The following is a 22,090-nucleotide window of genomic DNA, read 5'->3' as shown; positions in this document are numbered from 1 at the left end:
AACGAAAAATAAAATAAACTTTAAAAATGTATTATTCTTCCCAGTTTCACAAGGTGTTAAACCAAGTACTTTCTACCTCAAATTGGTTAAATTCTCAGAGTTGGAACTCCTAGGTACCTGTTTTCCTTTATTAGTCTCCAGAGCTAGTCACTGAAGAAAGTCTAGTACCTTAGGAAAATGAACCTGCGTCTAGAGGCTGGAGGTTATAAATACATTTCTAGCTATATTACACACTTGAAAACAGACAGCAAGCATAACACTGAATCCCAAATGTTTTTATTTACTGGGAACCAGTCTGACAGAGAGCACCCCCTACTGTGGTAATGGAATGTACCAAAAGTCCCCGCTACCAGTCAGGACAGGAAGCTCTTTAACCTTTGAAGGAACCCACTGTTATCAAGACCCATCTAATTAATTCCTCAGTTGTCAGACAAGTTGATGAAGTCCCTCTTTGTAAACCCTGATGCTGAACCATTGACCATGCTGAACGGACCCTTAGCCTAAGAGAAAAAACTACTATACAGCCAGGGCCAGGCTTGTTCTTTCTCGGAATAAGATTTAATTAAATCCCCCATCAAATAATTTTTCTAGGTTCAAGGTCAGGTGTCAGTCCTTTTATAATCACTCAATTTTGCATATTTATAGAACAAATCCCAAACATTTAAACTCAGGAAAAGGTTAACTATGAAAATGGCTTTGCCAAGGAAGCTCCAACTCCTCCTGGCCTTTGATACAGAACATGAGAGCGGAACAACCCTTGTTTTTCATCTCTTGCTCTTCACTGTATACGTCAAACGCTAGAACTTGCCTTCCAGACCCCCGTGGATCAGAACGGGAGAGGGAGGATACAGCACTCTGACAACCTCAACTTAAGGATTTAAAGTTAGTGGTAAAGGGTTTACAAGTGAAAATGGATTGCTCTTTCTCCACTGACTATATGGCTTCCCATGTGTCTTATGAAAACCACGGCCAGGTTATTTCCCCAGCACTACTCAAATGTACTGCCCCCTTCTGGACCTACTACACAGCTGAGTGAGAGCTCAAGAAGGTGGTATGCATCTGGCTGTGCTTCTGAGTTTCATTTTAAATATATTAATCAAGTGTATTTAAAAAAATTAAAGACAGACAGTAAAGGTTTTAAAGTTTCTCTTTGAAAAGATGATATCTTACAGTACATACAAAAATACTCTGAAAATACATACGACTTCATTTACAAAACACGGAGTCAACAGATTACAAGAATTACATGGTTGTGGATTTTTAATAAACTGAGCATGCATTCAAGAAACTTAAAAAATATTAAGAAATGCACTGAAAAAAGCAGTGTAAAAAAAGACAACTCATATAGTTAAATAAAAACTACAAAGGTCCTGAGCCAATTAATGGTCGGTAACACTGTCATTCAAAAATGCCTTGAGGTTTCAATAAAATCCACTGCTTATTCCGCATGCCTAATCCATGAAGAGACTGTTGGAAGTTATGGTGAGGGATTACCATGCTGAGTTAATTTTATACTTCAAAAATACAAGTCTGCCATACTTAAATGAATCTTATCATTGACGGTGGGATGAATTCTTCCTTTGTAAAAAATACCAATCAGCTAACAAGAATGTCATGAGATAGTAAGATATGTAACAATTTCACCATTCATATACTGACTGACTTTCAGTATCCTGGTTACAGTTTGATTTCTAATAAAGATGAACTTGAAGGCCTCCATGGGAGGCAAATATAGAGAATTTGTGGTGCCAACTCTGCTGTAGTCACTGGACTGATCCTCCCTGGTAACTGTAACATCTGGACAAAAGCACAAAAATAGTTGAAATATTTATGTGCCAATCTGGAAAAAATAATTTAAGTTAACAAAATAGACATCTACACAAATGAAGGAAGCAGAAAAGATACCTCACATTCATTAATCTGGGGTTTTACAAAGTGGCTTCAAGTCAACACATAAACATCTAGAAAATTACAGGACAGGGTTTTTTTTTTTGTTGTTTTTTATAAACTTTTCAAGCTCTATACAATGATTACAACATAAGACTTAAAAAAAGAAAAAAAAAAATTCAGGACTTGTTTTATCAGAGTCCAAGTGGCCAAGAACTGGTTCCCATGACAGAGAAACAAATGTCAAAGTTAAGGCAGTAAAACCTCCAAATGCAAAGCCGTAACAAGGGTAGGTGACAATGTACTAGCAGGTGGTCCTCAGAGCGTGTGCAGCAGTCAGTGAGAGGATGCCACAGCAAGTCAAGGTCGTTAGGCTGTTGACTGACTGCCACGCCATCTCGGCCACTGTGTGACTGCAGTTCACCTCAGGAAGAGGCACCGTGATTACCGGTTGAGGGTCAGTCGGATGGAGTTCTTGATGACACGGATGGTGCTGGCTGGAACTGGAGATGACGAGTCCGGCAGTTCTTTACTGGGTAGTCTCTGTTGAAAGAAAGACACACACACACACACACACACACAAAAGTGTGTATGTACACACATACATGTACACTGCTCCCCTATAATGGCTCATCTAATAATCGACCATCAGACTCTTCTTGGACTATTTCTCCAAAGCCCTACACCCTAACATTCACAGGTGTTCTCAATAGCTCCTTCCCTACTTATTCTAAGTACTTTTCACTCGGGTCTTTTTTTCCCACAGTCAAAACTGAGTAGGGAAAGTAGACGTGGCAGCAATGTGAGGAGGGCTCTGGAAAAGAGGACTTCGTTAACTCAGTCACCACTAGAAATGTATAAAGAGCTCTACCCTCCCTAACGCTGAGCAAGGACATTGAGCAATAGAAAGTGCATGGTGACTGAAGAGCAAAGTCTTAAGAATGTGAAGTAAAAAGGAGTATTACACAGCAAAATCTGGTGCCTGAGAGTTAGGTCCCTCAATTAGTTTTTGGATTGTGTGATAGAAACTATACACAACTTGTCAATAGTTAAATGCAAAGGGTGTGGTCAGTGGTAGATCACTTGTGTGGCACGCATGAGGTTCTGAGTTTAACCCCCAGCACCATAAATAAGTAAATGAATTGGTAAAAAGTTCAGACACACATAGAGAATAGGACAATGAAGATTTATATAGCACAGCCAAACTTCAGACACTAGACAATTCTACTCACTTATCCTTTATACTTAGTTTTTGTTTTGACACAGGTTTGTCTATGTAGCTCTGGCTTTCCTGGAATTCAGACATCTACCTGCCTCTGCTTCCTGAGTGCTGGGATTAAAGCATGTACCACCAGCCCTAGCTCTACCTGAAATATCTTAAAACATAATCATGCCATTCATTTTTACATTTTAATATTCATCCCAATATTTCCCATCCATTATCATATTTAGTATATATTTTTGTAATGCATTCTTGCAGTGTGAGTTGTGTCTGTGAAGATATTACTTTACTTCCCAAAGTCCTGACACAGTAAGAACTGATGACAGGGAAGCAGTTCCTCTGTGGAGGGGAGAAAAGAAGCCATCTGTTCTGTACACTCTCAGGGAAGGGCTTTCCATCATCTATACAAAGCTCCTTTCTAACACTTGCTCATTAGCTTTCCATGCTTAATGTATTTGATTTCTAGTAACTTCAATTCTGAAAGCAGTGTATACAAATAACAAAAGCTATCTTTGGCATTAGTAAGAAACTCCTGTGCTGAGCAACCAACTGCTGACAGAGACTAAAACAGACTGAAATCTAAGTAGGTCCCACGGTCTTCCTAACTATGTCCTCTTCTGGACTCTTGAGGAATGTCCACTCAGAACCGTACACGATCTGTCATCTCCAGTCCTAACCCCAACCACGCTGCTGGTCGCTGACAATGGGGACCTAATCACACCCTTTCCTGGCCCTAGGTTTTATTTCTTTGAGACAGGGTTTTACTCTAGCTTAAGCTAGTTTTGAACTTGAAGCAATCCTGCCTTAGACTTCTAAATACTTGGATTTAGTTTTAGTTTAAGTTTTTTTGTACTTGTTTTTACCTACAGAACTATTACCGTAATCTATTACCTTTTTGCGTGATGTATCAATAGTTGGAATGGGCATAGATTCTCTACCAATGGCATCCTAAAAATAAAAGAATTAAAAATACAGGTTTAAATCTTCTTACCATTTACAACACTATTCCCACTTAAAGTAAATCATGACCAAAAAGTGATGACTCTGAAATACTTCCTATGGTACTTTTTACAGGCTGTTGCTCTTTGAGTCCACAGTCTGAATGCAGTGTTAACATACTTACCATTGGTTTTCTCTTCCTATCCTCGGCAGCATGGGAGTCCTTAAATGCTGACTCAAGTCGAATAAACTAAGACATAAACAATAAAAATGAGTGGCTATTATATAACTGCAAAGACCATACATATCAATATAAATCAGGAGATTAATCAGTCTATCATTGAAAATGACAATTTAATTAATGACTTCAATTAACTACAACTAAAATTAGATTGAATTCAAGTGCTACCCTTAATTTCTGCACCTTAAGTGATCTTTTTGGTTAAATCAATTCAGATTCTAACAAAATATTTTATTACCATCTGCTGGAAGCTAAGAAGATCCACATAACAGAAAAAAATACATTTACATCTAGTGTCCTTAACTTTTGTGTAAGTCAAGAAACTTAAACCAATCAAGTAAGCTTTCAGACATCAATAATTTGAAGTTAAGATGAACAACAAATATTGCTCCTGAAGAGTTTGAAATATTCTTTTCAAACAGAACAACTCCCAGTGGAAAACTTACATAGCTAAGGAGAATTGTCAGCTTCTTTACTATTATTTGAACTTAAAAAAAAACCAAAAAACCAATGAGTGACCACTATTAAAGTCCTAGCTTTACCTTTTCTATGTCTTTCAACCTCTTAGACGTCCCATCTGTAGGTGGTGAATGGGATCTTTTGGGTGTGACGTTCTTACTTATATTCGACAGTCCGTTTAGCTGTGGCTGTCCCTGGACAAGGCTGTGGGATGTTGTGACTCTAGGGATGACATTCCGTCCCACTAGAGTAGGGATGGTGCATCCTGGTGGGGAGGACGCGGCTTTGACTGCAGGGTCAGCCTCTGAAAAGCACAAAACAAATTCAGTAATCCAATAGTCATGTAGCAGAACTGTCAGGAATAATCAAGTTTGGATACCTACTTGCACCAATGACTGGAATAGATAGCCCTTGAGCTGGAGGGGCACTTGGCAGCTTCTCCACAATTACAGTGGCAGGCTCAGTGCTATTCCTAGTAAAAGTATAAAATTATCATTATGAATTTATTTCACTATTACTGATTTTAAAAGCTCTCACTTTAACATTCAGGATTACTTCTTTCTAGTATTTCAACTTTACTAGAAGAACAGAGAAAGTCAGATAACATGAAGAAAATCAAGAGGAAAAAATCTGAGTAGAAAACTTGTACATTTGTCTATACTGCACAATTCCACGGGCCCTTGATCCTGGAACAACCCCTACAGCACTACACACACTGTTGAGTATTCCTAAACAAGACACTAGAAGCTAGCAAGAGAAAACTCTTTTCTTTTGGTTTTTCGAGACAGGGTTTCTCTGTATAGCTTTGCGCCTTTCCTGGAACTCACTTGGTAGCCCAGGCTGGCCTTGAACTCACAGAGATCCGCCTGGCTCTGCCTCCCGAGTGCTGGGATTAAAGGCGTGCGCCACCACCGCCCGGCAAGAGAAAACTCTTTTAACAATGAAAATAGATCTTTTAGGAAAGGTACAGAAAGTTCTCGTCATCCAATAACAGCCTGCAAGGACAGTTTGGACGCACACCTTTCTGCTTCTCCTGAGGGGCTGTTTGGGTTGGAAGGCTTATTTGTAGACACGGGCGAATTAAAAGGTGTTCCACTATCGGTGTCCCTGGAGCTATCCAGACAACTGCTATCCAGGGATGATCTTTTGGACTGAAGGCCACCTGAATTCCGGCTTACATCGGAAAGGCTCTGCCAGAGAGAGAGAGAGAGAGAGAGACTATTAGGACTTCAAAAGCAAATGAGAATATTATGATGCACACAAAAGCAACTTGTCACCATTTTAAGGTGAGATTTCAGACCGGCTGTCTACACCCTCTTTCCCAATAGGTTTGGTTGGGAAAGTTCAAATTTGGTCTCAAGATCAACTTTTTCAATGGAACAATACTGGAGAATTAGGACTACAGACCCACCTTTTTCTTCTTTTGAAGAATCTCTGCGGGTAGGTAATGATGAAGCTGTTTTTTCTTCACATGAGTGGCTTCAATTTTCATTCCATCCTTTAGCATGTTTATATTGTTTGCTTGTCTGTACACTGTAACAATGTGAAGATGTTAAATGGGTCATTTCTTTCTGAACCACAAGCTGTTTTCCTTTTTGGAAATGTATAGACCCCTTATCACCCATTAAGCACACACCCTCTTATGAACAAATATCTCTGAAATACTGCCACTGTGTCACAGTACTGTTTAAGGATTGACTGGTTCTGTGTGTCTATCTTCTAAAAGCTTTCTTATTTATTTATTTGGTTTTTTGATACAAGGTTCCTCTGTGTAACAGTCCTGGCTGTCCTGGAACTCGCTTTGTAGACCAGGCTGGCTTCGGACTCACAGAGATCTGCCTGGCTCTGCCTCTCAAGTGCTGGGATTAAAGGCACGTGCCACCACCGCCCGGTGCTTTCTTATTTTTATTAAGCTCTCATGAACAAAATAAATATACAGCAAAGTATTTTTTTCCAAATCTTGTTCTTTGCTATTCTCAAAATGGCAATCTCTCCTCATAATTACTTGTCTGAATCTAAGATAATTCCTTTTCTTATTACGCATGTATAGGTGTTTTGCCTGCATGTATGTCCGTGTGCCATGTGCATGCCTGGTGCCTGCAGAGGTCAGAAGAGAGTACTGGATTCTCTGGGACTGGAGTTACAGGCAGTAGTTGTAAGCCTCCATGTGGGTGCTGGGGAACCCAGCCTTAGGCCCTCTGGAGAGCAGCCAGTACTCTCAAGTACTCCTAGCCTGAGACTGCTTTATTATCGTAGCCCACATCAGATACAGAACATCGCAGTTCAGAGGCCATCTGCAAGTCTCTCTGTAGTGTATAGGTGGAAAAAATTTGTCTCAGAAAGCCTGGAACACTTTGACTGCATCAGGGGACATATGACTCTAGATTTCTGTTCTAAGTGCTTTTCATAGCTTGTGAAGACCAGTTGTATTACCATACTAATTAAGGTATTCTGTATCTAGCCAATTAGATTTTAAGTCCACTGAAGACAGAGGCAGGAGGGTTGTTTTGCTCTGCAAATGCTATGAAATATGGCACATTATTTAATACCGTGGGACCTAGAGTGTCTATGCGTGGAAAAGAATATTCTAAAAATCTAAGAAATGAGTATCTCAGTTTTCTCCTTTTTGAGACATCTGATCCCTAATTTGTATTCATAATTTCATTCTAGATTCTTATGATCATCAGGAGTACTTGTACAAATTGCAGATTCTCTGGCTCCTTCCTCAGAATGTGATTTAGTAGTCTGAAGTTGAAGCGTAAGAATCTGTATTACCATGATACACATGAGGACTAGCTAAAATAATTTAGAAAATACCTATGTTCCAAGAACAGTAACAGCATGAACATGCATACTGCTCCAGATCAACACTAGCCCAGTCTATAACAGATACTCCAGAGATGTGGCTGCGGCTAGATATGATGAACATTTTTTTTCCCCTATTGATCTTGGAACATATTCAGCAAATCTGTATCTACTGATGATTATTTAACATGAAAAACACAAAAATCAATTCATTCTCATGGACTGTAATTATAAACTCTGACTGAACCCACAGGAAAGTCACCTGTGGAGTTTAATTTTAAAACAGAAAATACATTAAGATGGTATAAAACTTAAGTGATTTAGGAGTACCTAGGGAGTCTCCTCAGCCCTGTCCCCTGGGAACAGTGGCTGGTTCCCAGACTAAGAAGCAACCAGCAGTGCCTTTAAAACAAAACAAAACAAAAACAAAAACAAAAACCTGCCAGAGATGTCCTCTGCATTTGTAAGTATGTCTCTTTTTGCAAACAAATGGTAGTAGCACTCTGTCCATTATTCTGCAATGCCCTTATTATGTGTTTCGTCATTCTTTTCCCTTTTTCCAAAGCTGCATCAGTGTCTACAATATGGGTTAATTTAACCAAATCGGGAATAAAAAATATCTCCAGCTAGACCCTAAACAGATGGTACTGAGTTACAGCCATAGTTGAGAATCACAGCCCCATGAGTAAAAAGTCTTACCTGTATCAGTAAATGACTGTATATCATATGTCAAGTCTATGTTAACACTTTCTGCATTTTCTACTCTCCGAAAAATTATTCCCAGGAACCACATTGATACATAATTGTTGCTATAAAGAAAGAGAAACCATTTCCATTATTTTTCAACCTAACAAATGCTACTTGAAAATTAAAACTTAGTTTCTATTTCTCTATCTTATTAATAGATTTCAGTGGTATAGCCAAATTCTTAAAACTATATCCAGAACACTGGTATAGTTGCTTAGTATTGTTTTAAAAGAAAATTAAATAGTACTGAAGAATGACTCATTGAACATATGAAGATGTTCCAAACACTTATGGAGTTTTTGCTGAGGTCTGCTGACTATCGCAGTGGGTACTTCTATAATATATAATAAATACATGGTCACACATATTCAAAACACGTATCATTCCTCCATCAATGTCTGTTAAGGACAGTCTTAAAGCTCATCTGAAACAATGCATATGTCAAATAATATTATTTAAGAAATTTATTTAAGGACAACTTACGCTTTATGATGTTCTTTATTTCCTGGGAATGACTGAGGATTCACATGGGCAAGAGTAATAAATTCATTCCGCTCCAAGTTTCCAACAAGTACACGGATTTTAGATTCTACTAATCCAACCCTGAGATAAATAACAAGAGTTCTATGAAGTTATATCAAATTTTACAACTATACTCAAGTAAACCAAGTAATACATCAACTACCAAGCTTTGTATGTTCACTTGAAAATGCAGTCCAATTATAGTAGGATTTTAAATACCAACTGGGGTAGTGACATGTCTCGACAGGTCAAAGTGTTTGCCATGCAAGCCTGACCACCCAAATTTGAGCCATGGATGTCAACAGTGGAAGGAGAGAACCACTTCTGAAGGTTGTCCCATGATATCCATATACATGCTGGGGCATAAGCAGACTCTCTCACACACAATAATAATGACAATAATAATAAAATAAAACATCAGTCAGGCAAACGTCAAATTTATTTGACTTTCTGCTTAGAGAAGAACTGATCTAAATTGAATGCATTTCTGACTATAATTTAATTTTATTAGACAAAAAAAAGGGGAAATGTGGTGATATTTTATTTGTGCTGAAATGTGGTATTTTATTTGTGCTTTGATAAATAAAGCTTGCCTAAAGATCAGGGGGAAAGGCCAGCCATTTTAAGTAAACAAAGTCAGGCAGCACATGCCTTTAATCGGGTCCATTATCAGACAGGGTCTCTGTGTGTTCAAGGCCATACTTGGGAACAGAGCCAAGCATGGTGACACACGCCTTTAATCCCAGTACCAACCATAGAGACCTGAAGGTCTGTACAGACAGACAGTCACAAGGAAGTGAGGTAGCTGGGCTAAGAGCCAATGAGAGGGCAGAAAAGCAAGGCATGTAAAGGCGTGGGTAAACAGGAAGTAGCTTGCATTTGGAAGCTGCTGAGTTGGTGAGGTGAAGTTGGCTGGTGGCTTTTCCTATTTCCCTGATCTCTAAGGCTCTCACCCCTTAAAAAAAACAAAAACTCTTGATTTAGTATAGTGATCTTCAATCATTTCTACTTTCATATCTTTATATGTAAACCTTAGCTAAACTACCTTTAAATAATATCAACAAGAAAAGCTAACACAGGCACGTAATTCTTGAAATAAGCATTTTGATTTTCATAAAATACTGATTTTGCATTTCAAGTCACTAAATTTAAATCAGATATTAGAAAAACATACAGGTTTCACCAGATTTTTACAACTTAATTTTCTCTCCCACTTAAGATATATGACTGTCAGCTACGCATTTATTAGTGACTGTAAGTCAGAATAACTTCAACAACACTTTTAAGTGTTTTCAAACACTTGTAAAAGCTGGTATAATTGAGTTACTGAGTGCTGTTTCCTAAATGAGAAGTAAACTTCTCTATTAGTACCACACAGTACATCTTTTAGGCTTTTTAGCTGTATAGTGTCTGGGCAACTATTTACTTTGCCATGTAGCAGAAGTAGCACTCAACAACATATTAATGAAGGATGTGTACCCAAAAGATCTCCTAACAAGTGGCAGACTGATTCCTTATCTAGACAAATTAAATTCTGCATCAATAAAAAATTAAATTACCAGAGAAATCAAACCCCTAAAGCAGCAAGTCAGACTGCAGAGAAGAGCTGGGAGCACAGCTTCTGCCCAGGGGACCCAAGAAAATGAGTATCTGAGGGCAGAGGGGATGGATTTAGATGCACTACAAAGACAGACCACAGTAGCTTGACCAAAACTATTGTCTATCTATTGACAGAAGCTTAACTTCTGACACGTGTGCCTCCTCCTCCGAAGTTAAAACCATGCATAAAGGGTCTTCCCTTGAGTTCTGGAGGGAACAGTAATAGTAAGCGGCAGCTGGGCGTCAGGGACACCAGGGTTCTTCAAAATTTCACGGCATTCTGACTCTAAAGACAGTAAGTACAATCTGATCAAGCCTTCTATCACTGCTGATGCTGCACTTGACTTCTTAATCCCTGGCACTCATGGACATCAGTAACCAATACAACATACCAATTATGAAAGCCTAGCAAGACACTATTTTATAAGTGGTAAAGTGTCATGTGACTATTATTATCATCAGACATTGGGTAAAGGAACTTGAAACATAAGTCTTACCATTCTAGATGATTTTCTTCTGTTGATGCACTGGCAGTCAATACTATATAATGTCTATAAAGGATTTGCAGCAATAATCAGGAAGAGAAAAAAAAGCCAGAAACATTGTTAATCTGATTTTTCATCATTCTTCTTTCTTCTTCCCAAAGAACAAAACAATACATGTACAGAGTTTCTGAAAGTTATAATATACTTTATTTTCACAAAACTATAGGCCCCACAATTAAAAATTAACTCACTTTAAAAAATATCACTGATGTTGGACTGGCTACTACCAGGATTTCTATTAGTCTATTTTCTACCTTGCTTTGTAATCTGAGTAACACCTGTCATCTGTCATAATTAGCTTTCTACATTTACTGGACTGTGCTGGTTCACACACAGAATTTTACCACTTGTGAGGATGAGGGAGGAGAATCACCCTAGGTTCCAGGCCCGTCTGGGTTACACAGAGCGTGAGTTCCAGGCCAGCCTGGGTTACACAGTGCGTGAGTTCCAGGCCAGCCTGGGTTACACAGAGAGTGAGTTCCAGGCCCGTCTGGGTTACACAGAGAGTGAGTTCCAGGCCAGCCTGGGTTACACAGTGAGTGAGTTCCAGGCCAGGCTGGGTTATACAGAGAGTGAGTTCCAGGCCCGTCTGGGTTACACGGAGAGTGAGTTCCAGGCCAGTCTGGGTTACACAGAGAGTGAGTTCCAGGCCTGTCTGGGTTACACAGAGAGTGAGTTCCAGGCCAGCCTGGGTTACACAGAGAGTGAGTTCCAGGCCAGCCTGGGTTACACAGAGAGTGAGTTCCAGGCCAGCCTGGGTTACACAGAGAGTGAGTTCCAGGCCCGTCTGGGTTACACAGAGAGTGAGTTCCAGGCCCGTCTGGGTTACACAGTGAGTGAGTTCCAGGCCTGCCTGGGTTACACAGTGAGTGAGTTCCAGGCCAGCTTGGAATACAAAGTGAGGCTCTGTCTCAAAAAACAAAACGAGGGTCCAGCACAATGGTTTACCAGGCAAAGGTGCTTGCCAGCAGGCCTGATACCTTGTGTTTGATCCCCAAGAGCAGGCAGTTCTACCTCCTGTAAGGTGTCCTCTGTCCTCCACGGGAGCACCACAGCAGGCACACCCAGCCATATACAACCTATCTCCCTTCAAAATAAACATGTAAAACAAAAAACCCACAAAAACAAGACAAAAAGGTGACATTTTCCCTAGATACACATACACAAAAATTGCAAAGTTTAAATACCTGTATTTTTGAAAGAAATTTGGTGGCTCTAATAGTTTGGACCAATCTGATTTCCCTTGAAGAATTTCATCTGTAACTGCAAGACCTAAGCAAAAACAAAGGGTTTTTAGAAACTAACTCTAATTTTTGAAAATGACCAGCTCTACCCAAACTATCTAACCCAACAAATGCTTGACTTAGAAATGTAAACACATTATGTTGTCTCTTAGAACACAAAAGCAAAATTCCACTATACTGGACTGGCTCAAATTTTGGCCTTAATATTATATATTTTGGAAAGCATTTGAAGTTTTACAAAGAATTAAGGGTTACAGAATTCTAACTGCCAATCATAGCTCATGTAGAATAAAACTGTCAACCAAAAACTTGGGAATAGAATATATAAGAAAAAATAGGGCCAAACATGTTTACCTTGTTTAAATTCTTCTACCATTACTGTTCGAGTAGATGTAGACACATTATACGTAGAATTCTGTTGTGGGTAGGCAGGGGTAATTATGGGCATAAGATGGTATCTATCTGATGGATTTACCTGTGAAATCAGAAGTCGAATAATTATCTGCTCCTCTAATTGAGTAGTCCTCACTTCATTTCCCCCAAAGTCTGAAGAATATGAAATACAAATTTAATACTAAATTCCTTCAATTCTAGGAGTGTATTTCTCTCCTGAACTGCACTTCTTTCTGAAGACAGATATATTTGTCAAAACTCTGCAGAAATTAATTTTTCCTCAGTGAAGCTATCAAATAATGTATCTTATAAGCAAGTCTTTCAGAATTATGGAAATACAATATCATAACTACAGAGACATTATCTTCAATTATATAGAGAAATGAGTGCTTACTCTTATTAAATTGGAATTGAAAAATTAAAATGGAAACTATGTAAGAATTATGAATCTGCTTTAAACTGTACTGCAAAGTATTATTTTTATATATTTCAGTACTTCATTATAAGTAGCTACTGTGACAGTTTTTTTTACGATGGGTTATGATACTGTTTTTGATATACCCACTTACTGGTCATATATGGGCAATTTTTAATGATATAACATTTGGATGAATATTAGAAATTCAAACCACCTGCATCAAAATACACAGCAAAGGGAAGAAAAGAGCTATTTCTGCATAAGAAAGATATGCAGGAAGCAGAGGAATAATCCTTAGCGAGACCATGATTAGAAAAAGGCCCTTCTCTATAGTAAATTCTCATACCCGAGGATCCCAGACAGGCAAATTCAAGTTGCTTTCTTCTGGTTGCTTCAACAGCACAGGATTTGGCCATTCCCTAGCATGAATAAAGTACATTAACTCACATAGACTCTCACTTCCAATGCTATATGAAATATTAAAAGTATCAAGCTGTCCCAATCTTCACATGGCAAAGTACAAAATACAAGAGGAAGAATCTGTTTATTTGCCCTTTCTCAGAAATGGCAACAGTTCTGTTAGTTGGAAGCAATCTGTACCTGAATTTGTCCCTTCCTTCTTATCTGTTTTCACAGATTTGATTCTGATGGTATAATAACAGCAATAAGTAACATTTGCTGAAAATACTAGTACATGAACGAAGCAGCTACCATTATCATCTCCATTTTACCAGACCAGCTTAATGTACAAAGCCAAAAAATCTGTGGGGCCATTATAGTCTTAAGGCTCACACTCACAAACTCAAGTGCCGTCTTACTGAGTTATTTAAAAGGGGAATGGGGTTACAAGTACTGACTGCTCATCCAGAGGACCCAGGCTCAATTCCCAGGATCCACATGGAAGGCTCACAATTGTCTGTAAGTCCTGTTCCAGGGGATCTGATGCCCTCTTCTGACCTCTACAGGCAACAGGCACACAAGTGGTAAACAGACACATGCAGGTAAACATACACCCATCCATATACATAAAATAAAATCAAAAAAGGAAAAAAAAGGGGGCAAAACTAGGTGTGGTGGAATACAACTGTGAATTCAATACTTGGAAAGTTGAGGCAAGAGGAATGCAAATCGTATACAAGCCTGGGCTACAAAATGAAACTCTTTTCCCAAAACACTGGTAGAGGTGGGGAGACAAAATTATGTCACTTGTGATAACATGGATAGTATTAGAGGTCATTACATTAACTGAAATAGACAAGGCACAGAAAATCCTTCAGGATCTCATTCATCTGAGGAATCTAAAAATGTTGATCTCATAGAAGGGGAAAGTAGAATAGTAATTAGCAGAGACTAGGAGAGCAGGGTAGAGAAGTGGATAGGAGAATGTCAGTCAGTGGATATTAAATCAGAGAAGTTTTGGTGTTCTATTGTACCGTAGGGTGATTACAAATAATGTTAGTTGTACTTTGAACTTCAACGAGCTAAAAGACTGTGTTTACCATAGAGAAATGATAAAGGTTTCAGGAGGTACACATGCTAATCTTGATCTGATTACCTATCAAAAGAACCGGGGGTTGGTGGTGGTGGTGGTGCAAGAGGCAGGGGGATTTCTGTGAGTTCAAGGCCAGCCTGGTCTACACAGCAAGTTCTAGGAAAGGCTCCAAAGCTACACATAGAAACCCTGTCTCAAAATCTGGGTGTTTCATTGTCTCAGATTAAATATACTTTTAAAGCTTTTAATGAATGCAAAACAAAATATATGTGCACAGGTTTATTTTTCTTAAAACAGGGTCTCTCTCGACTAGAACGGATTACGGAGCCCACTGTCCTCAAATTCACGGCGCTAATCCTGCCTAAAGCTCTCAAGTGCTAGGATTACAGGCAGGAGGACCGAACCCAGGGCTTTGCGTCACTGAGCTAAATCCCCAACTCTTTTTTTTTTAAAACATATTCATAGAAGTTAACAATTAGGCCGGGCGGTGGTGGCGCACGCCTTTAATCCCAGCACTCGGGAGGCAGAGCCAGGCGGATCTCTGTGAGTTCGAGGCCAGCCTGGGCTACCAAGTGAGTCCCAGGAAAGGCGCAAAGCTACACAGAGAAACCCTGTCTCGAAAAACCAAAAAAAAAAAAAAAAAAAAAAAAAAAAGAAGTTAACAATTAGTTAAAGTATATACTTACCATTTGGAAAAAACTAAAAAAAACTTGTGAACTAAAGTTGAAGCTGCTGCATTTGGATACAGTTGGCAAGTTCTGGCAACCAGCATTGCCCAGGAGACTCCACCAAGAAATCCCAGCATATTGGAATAAATACCACGACCTATGAAAACAAAATCTGTTAATTATTATTCAGATGTATTATGCTTGAAATCCAACAGGATAACTTCATTCATTCCCAAGACTGAACACAAAATGGAGATGATAAGCAGAACACCACGTTAGGCTGAGTCAGTCAGTTAACTGCTACTTTCTCTTTCTAGCTCTTCTGCTTTATCCTCTAAAGCACAATGGTTCAATTCTCTGTTTCACTGTCATTTGTCCTGATTGATCGCTGTGTGATCAATATTTTGTTTGTGTTCTGACAAATAAAGCTTGCCTGGAGATTAGAACGTGGAGCTAGCCACTAGTTATCCATAGGAGCTAGACAGTAGTGGCTCACACCTTTAATCCCAGGACCTGGGAGAAGGAAGCAGGAAGATCAGGAGTTTAAGGCCACCCTGGGCTACATGAGATTGAAAAAGTCTAAAAGAGAAACAGAGCCAGGAGGTGGTGGTACATGCCTTTAATCCCAGCACTTGGGAGGCTCATGCTTTGATCCCAGCACTTGGAAGGCTCATGCCTTTAATCCCAGCACTTGGGAGGCTCATGCCTTTAATCCCAGCACTTGGGAGGCTCATGCCTTTAATCTCAGCACTTGGGAGGCTCAAGCCTTTGATCTCAGCACTTGGGAGGCTCATGCTTTGATCCCAGCACTTGGGAGGCTCAAGCCTTTAAGTCCAGCACTAGAGAGGTGGAGAGAGAAATATAAAACAGGTGGAGACAGACTCTCAGCCACCTACTCAGTCTGAGGGTTTGTAGAGACAGAAGCCCCACCCATTCAGTCTGAGATTTTTGTAGAGGTAAGAAGTCTCTAGTGGCTGGCTGCTCTGCTTCCCTGATTTTTCAGCTTTCACCCTAATATCTGTCTCTAGATTTTTTATTGTTAAGACTAATTAGGACTGTGCCTCAATTGATAATGCTACTGAAATTATTACTAACCCCCTCCATTTTGAAATATCTGGAGTTAAAGAGAGAAACAAACAGAAGGAAAGACACCTGGTGGTAAGTAGGTAAGAAAGGACATTTCACTAGTAGAAATTACATACATGGGTAGTATTTTATAACCAAGCATAAAATTGGCAACAAACTTCAGTATTTCACAGAAGTTGGATACCTCTCCATTGTGAACAATATACCAATGACATTAGACTCATTTGTGAAATATTCCCATACCATTAAACCTCATATGCCCTTATTACACATTATGACATTATTTTATGTCCCATAGAGAGGTAAAAAAATCCTATGAAATACCAGTTTAGACATGTTAAACATAAAAACTATGTAAAATTGACAAAAATATATTGTTTAGTTTATAAGGAGAGACAAAATGTTCATGTCATGCTTTTAATACAAATTACATTATCCTGACAATTCCAGGCCACAGGCAAACATCACTTGCTTTAGGCCTCCTCAATTCACATACAATAGACGGATTCATTTAAACTATACAATTCAATGCCTTTTGGTGTATTCACAGCTGTGCAACTATCATAATCCTGTCTAGAACATGTTCCTCTCCAAAGGAAACCTTTAACAGCCATACCACCCCTTTCTCTGAATCTGAAGACCTATGTGACCACCCATCTACCTTCTGTGCTTTATAGATCTGTCCTATTATGGACATTTTCATATAAATCAAAAGCATATATATGTTTGTTGTCTTTTGAGTAACTTCTGTCACACTCAACAAAGTGGTGTCAACAATCATATGCTGTACCTTTTGTCATTACTGCATTCCTTTTTATTGCAAAATAGTATTTGACAATGTGGCTATACCATGTTGGTTTATTCATTATCAGTGTATGAATACGTGACTGTGTTTACTCTGGTTATTAGGAATGTTAATACTATATATGTACGAGATTTTTATATGAACATTATTTTACCTTCTGTTGGGAATTATTTAATGTTACAGTCAATGAAATAAAACAAATTGAAAAATTCAATTCTTTAGTTGGACATTTCAAGTGTTTATCAGGCACAGAGTTAACTGGCTCTGACAATGACATATAAAACATTTCCACAGTCAAAGTTTCATGGAGAGATCTGTAGCTGTGAAACCTCGTGCTGTACAGCGCTGCTTCAGTGTGGTCACAGACAAATGTTGGTCAAGAATGTACCACATACATGATGCAGATTATAATGGGGATGAAAAAATGCACAGCCGAAGGAGAGGTAAGAGAAGAGCAAACACCAGGGGGAAAGAAAAAAAGAACCATTAAGAAAATTCATAGTGACATCGGGCTGGAAATCAGGCTGGTTCTAACTCCTGTGCTCCAGGGAGCATCCTCAGTGTTCCAGGGGAGCACTGGCAGGAGCCACCATTCCTGCTTGCGTTTGTCAGGGTTTTGTTTGTTGTTGTTGCTGTTTTTTTGTTGTTGTTTTGTTTTTTGTTTTTGTTTTTGTTTTTTTCCAAACAGGGCTTCTCTGTGTAGCTTTGGAGCCTGTCTTGGAACTCGCTCTGTAGACCAAGCTGGCCTCGAACTCAGAGATTCATCTGCCTCTGCCTCCCAAGTGCTGGGATTAAAGGAGTGCGCCACTATTGCTCAGCATGAGTTTTGTTTTTTAAGACAAAGTTTTGCTAGTCCTGAATATGTGGCCCTCCAACCTCAGTCATCTGAAATTATTGGCATGTGCCACCATGCCCAATTTGTGTTTGTGTTATTACAAATGTATTAAAAAGCTTTTAAAAATTAAATTTACAAAGAAAATTACAGTAAGCTAAGGTTATTTTATTATTGAAGAAAAGACTTTTTTACTTTTTTTTTTTTTTTTTTTAATTTTTTTTTTTTTTTTTTTTTTTTTTTTGGTTTTTCGAGACAGGGTTTCTCTGTGTAGCTTTGCGCCTTTCCTGGAACTCACTTGGTAGCCCAGGCTGGCCTCGAACTCACAGAGATCCGCCTGCCTCTGCCTCCCGAGTGCTGGGATTAAAGGCGTGCACCACCACCGCCCGGCTGAAGAAAAGACTTTTATAAATCAGTGAGACTAAAGTATACAGTGTTCATAAAGTCTACAATAGTGGACATTAACATCCTGGACATTTACAGTCACTCACTACTCACTCAGGCTCACTCAAACCAACTTTGGGTTCAGCAAATTCCATTTACCATATCTGTTTCACACAGATCATTTTTTTGTGTCTTTGCTGTACCTTACTGTGTTTAGGTATCTTCTACATGAAGGTACTTAGCACTGCATTTAAAAGGCCTACATTATTCATACAGTTAAAAGGCTATATAGTTTTAGGAGCAATAGCTTTCTAGAGCTCAAGTTTACAGTAGGCTGTACCAAGTAGGTTTATGTAAGCACATTCTATTTTGGTTGCATGGCCACAAAACTACCTAACAATTCACTTTTCAGATCATTATCACATTCTTTTTCTTTTAAAAATCATGTGTGTGTGTTTGTGTATGTAGTATACATGAACACATGTATACAGGTACATGCACATGTAGGCCAGAGGAGGCCTCTGGTGTCCTGCTCTCCTCTCTCCCTGCCTGATTCCTTTGAACTTTATCTCAGTGAACCTGAAGCTAGGGTAACAGCCAGCAAGCCTGCGATCTTCCTGTTTCTAGCCCTATGGTGCTGAGGCTGTGGTTACAGGCACACACAGCCATGCCTTGCCTCCTTTTGCATGCGTGTGGGAGACTCAGATTCAGCCCATGAAGCAAGTGCTCCTATCTACTGAGCCATTTCCTCTGCCATCATATATCACCATTCTTAAGCAGTGTCTCAGTACAGTTACAAATAATACAGAATGACCTATCAGAACTAGGCATAGGGCCTTTACACACACACACACACACACACACACACACCCATCTCCACATGGAGGACAGAAAGCCACTTATAGACCATTACACCTGAGAAACAGCTTTTCCAAGTTTATTGGCCATCAACCCTCAACAGCATCAGTAAGGTCAGAGTCTTCATATGTACTTCAATTGCTGGTAACAGAAAATTAGAATTTCAGAACAGACCCATCAAAGACTTGGGATACTTACGTTTTGCCCATAATTTGACTGCTCTTAGAGTGAGTCTAAAAGTTTCTTTATTTGGCACTAAATGCAAAATTTCATCAGTAACTCTACACCCTGAAAAAGACAAAACATTGATTTTTCACTTAGGAACAAAACTCAGTTAATTCAAGTGGTCTCCTAACCTTCAAACTCTCAAATAATAAAAGTATGAACGATAAATCAGGATGCATTTAAAATTTTGAAACACATGTGAAAAGGTCTTTACTTTTGAGGAATTGAAAGTACATGGGTAATAAAATCCAGTATTGAAATAGAGATGAGTCTGAGTTCCTTTTTAGTTTCTTCTACTTCTGACTTAATCACAATGCCTCCAAGTTATTAAACTGCTATTGTTTCAATACAAACCTTTCCATAGAGAAGTGTAATTTACTAGACAAAATAAAGTGAGCACTCAGAAGGCAGAGGCAGGCAGATCTGAGTTCCAGGCCAGTCTGGTCTACAGAGTGATTTCCAGGACAGCCAGGGATACCCAGAGAACCCTGTCTCAAAAATCAAAAATAAACAAATGAACAAAAAACCAAAGATGTAAAACAAGAGACTATAATAAATCAGTGGCTCTCAAACCTGAAAATCTGTGAAGTCAAATCTATTTTTGTAAGAATACTAATCTTTCTTTGCCATTTTCACAGTTTGTTAACTTTGCATTGATGGGGTAAAGGCAATGATGGCTAAAAGTACTGTCACCTTAGAGGTCAATCATGGCAGTGGGAACAAAGTGTAGCGTATACAATGTATCTTTACTACTATCCTAGTTAAGAAAAAAACCAACAAAAGGGAAGAAGTGTGTCATCATTTCAGTGGTTACTTGAAATTAAAACAGCAGATAAACAAAATTACACAGTGGGCATTCAGTAGATAATCTCTGAAAAATAAACTAAGTAAGTTTCTTGCCTCAAGGAAAACAATGATACTATTTATTGTGGATAAGAAAAGTAAGCTTTCAAGTTATATTAGTTATAAATCATTGTATCTGCTATTATGAACTTCACAGCTTCTAATACTTTAAAGACTCCCATGATAGAATTGGTGCTAATATTAATTAATCAATAAATTTAAAAACCACTTTATAGCAAAGTCTGTGAAAACATTTGGAAGATAAAAATAACTTTGTGAACTAACATTTTCCAAACAGATCACTGGACATTCATGTGACAAGGTAATTCCATTTCTTTTCTTATTTTAACAAAAATAAGGTATTAGATAACAGGCTGACTACAGAAGCAGTTAGCAATCTGAAAACAAAATTTATTTTAGACATAAAAAATATTAATTTATAAAGGTTTTTTATTTCTAGTGAATTATAAATATTTGAAACATTCATTTTTATTTATGATATGGTAAATATTGACATATAATACAGATGAACAAATGTATTTTGGGGTTCTCAATAAATAAAGGTTGACAGGGCTCCTGAGACTAGTAAGTTTATGAACCTCAATTCTAAACTTAATCTTTTAAATAAATGATACTTTTTAGGATGTTTAAATAGGATCATACTATTTTTATAAAGAAAACTATGACTTTAAATCTTCTGGATTTGAGATGGTATGCAAGGCCTCTCACACGCTAAGCTTGTGCTCTAAAACTGAGCTGTACTCCAACTATTCTTAATTTGTTCAAGCCTTAAAACAGTCCATTAATAATTCTGCAAAAAGGCTCTACTTACTTGTTTTCAAGTAGGCATCTAAGATTTCTTTAGAAACTTACCATTTAAGCTGCGAATACACCGTATATCAAGGCTTCTTAGGCGAGAGTCGTCTCTTAGATCTAAATTATCTGATATGGTTTGTATTGCCAGTCTTGCAAAGACTAGATCAATCTTTGGAAAGAGGTTAAAAAAAAAAAAAAAAAAAGGAGACAAATATTAGTTTCTATTCTCCTCAGCCCCAACTCCAAACATAGAAAGTTCCAATTACTAGGTTTGAGACATTCTAACGAAACATCAAAAGGCCTATGAAGGTGATCTAATATGGGACAATTACTCTTAGTCTTGAAATAAAGATGGAAGATCCAATACACGTTTACATTCACTCCCTCTTGAAAGTCAACTAAAGTATTAGGAAAAACGTGCTTTGTTTTTGGTTTAGTTTGTTTTGATTTTATGGCATAACCTACTAGGAAAATGAGACAAAACAAACAGGAGCAAAAGGCATGGAAGCTGGAAAACAGGTGGACAGAAGGCAACAGACCCAGTAGACCTAGGAAAACAGACTGAAACATTTTATTCAGGAAACAGGACAGGTAGCTACAAATAAATACACAAATAAATTTAAAAGAACATTTAGAAAATATAAAAAGTACTTTTAGAAATTAAAAATAGGGCAGTGGAAATCATTACAAAGCTTCAAAGACAAGAAAACATCAAAAAGGCAGAATAAAAATATGAAGATGTGGTTAATACGTGAGAAAGAAGAATTTGTGTGTGTGTGTGTGTGTGTGTGTGTGTGTGTGTGTGTGTGTGTTTGTCGCTATTTTATTTATTTATATTTATAGAAAGCCATTCTGGAGACTCAACAAACAAATGTTAAAATCGCATGAAAAAAGACACGTGTGTGTAAACAAAGGCAGGAAATCCAAAAGAACTCAATGAAAGTTCCAAGAACTGAAGGAGTTTCCATACTAAAAGAGGACTATTGCATGCCAAGCACATCAGTTAAAAACACACACCAAAGCATATCATCATCATAAATTCTACAAGTGTGAAGACAAA

General features: G+C 38.3%; 1 protein-coding gene across 1 annotated transcript in view; it reads right to left on the bottom strand.

Moving 5' to 3' along the window:
• Nucleotides 1-1,129: 1,129 nt before the first annotated feature.
• Papolg (poly(A) polymerase gamma) overlaps nt 1,130-22,090 on the bottom strand; it is a 32,739-nt gene continuing 11,778 nt past the window's right edge. The window contains exons 7-23 of the mRNA XM_059275275.1: nt 21,088-21,199; nt 19,345-19,434; nt 15,200-15,338; nt 13,368-13,440; nt 12,565-12,685; nt 12,154-12,238; nt 10,919-10,972; nt 8,784-8,903; nt 8,253-8,362; nt 6,160-6,281; nt 5,769-5,938; nt 5,132-5,220; nt 4,832-5,052; nt 4,233-4,298; nt 4,001-4,057; nt 2,336-2,430; nt 1,130-1,797 (exon numbers count right to left, since the gene is read on the bottom strand). Of these exons, the coding sequence (XP_059131258.1) occupies nt 1,764-1,797; nt 2,336-2,430; nt 4,001-4,057; nt 4,233-4,298; nt 4,832-5,052; nt 5,132-5,220; nt 5,769-5,938; nt 6,160-6,281; nt 8,253-8,362; nt 8,784-8,903; nt 10,919-10,972; nt 12,154-12,238; nt 12,565-12,685; nt 13,368-13,440; nt 15,200-15,338; nt 19,345-19,434; nt 21,088-21,199 (1,758 nt within the window). The 3' untranslated portion in view covers nt 1,130-1,763. The remainder of the gene's footprint in view (nt 1,798-2,335; nt 2,431-4,000; nt 4,058-4,232; nt 4,299-4,831; nt 5,053-5,131; nt 5,221-5,768; nt 5,939-6,159; nt 6,282-8,252; nt 8,363-8,783; nt 8,904-10,918; nt 10,973-12,153; nt 12,239-12,564; nt 12,686-13,367; nt 13,441-15,199; nt 15,339-19,344; nt 19,435-21,087; nt 21,200-22,090) is intronic.

Source organism: Peromyscus eremicus, chromosome 10 (assembly GCF_949786415.1).
Source record: "Peromyscus eremicus chromosome 10, PerEre_H2_v1, whole genome shotgun sequence".
Classification (NCBI taxonomy): domain Eukaryota; kingdom Metazoa; phylum Chordata; class Mammalia; order Rodentia; family Cricetidae; genus Peromyscus; species Peromyscus eremicus.
Note: the sequence above shows the minus strand (reverse complement) of the source record. Positions and strands in the feature narration are given on the sequence as shown.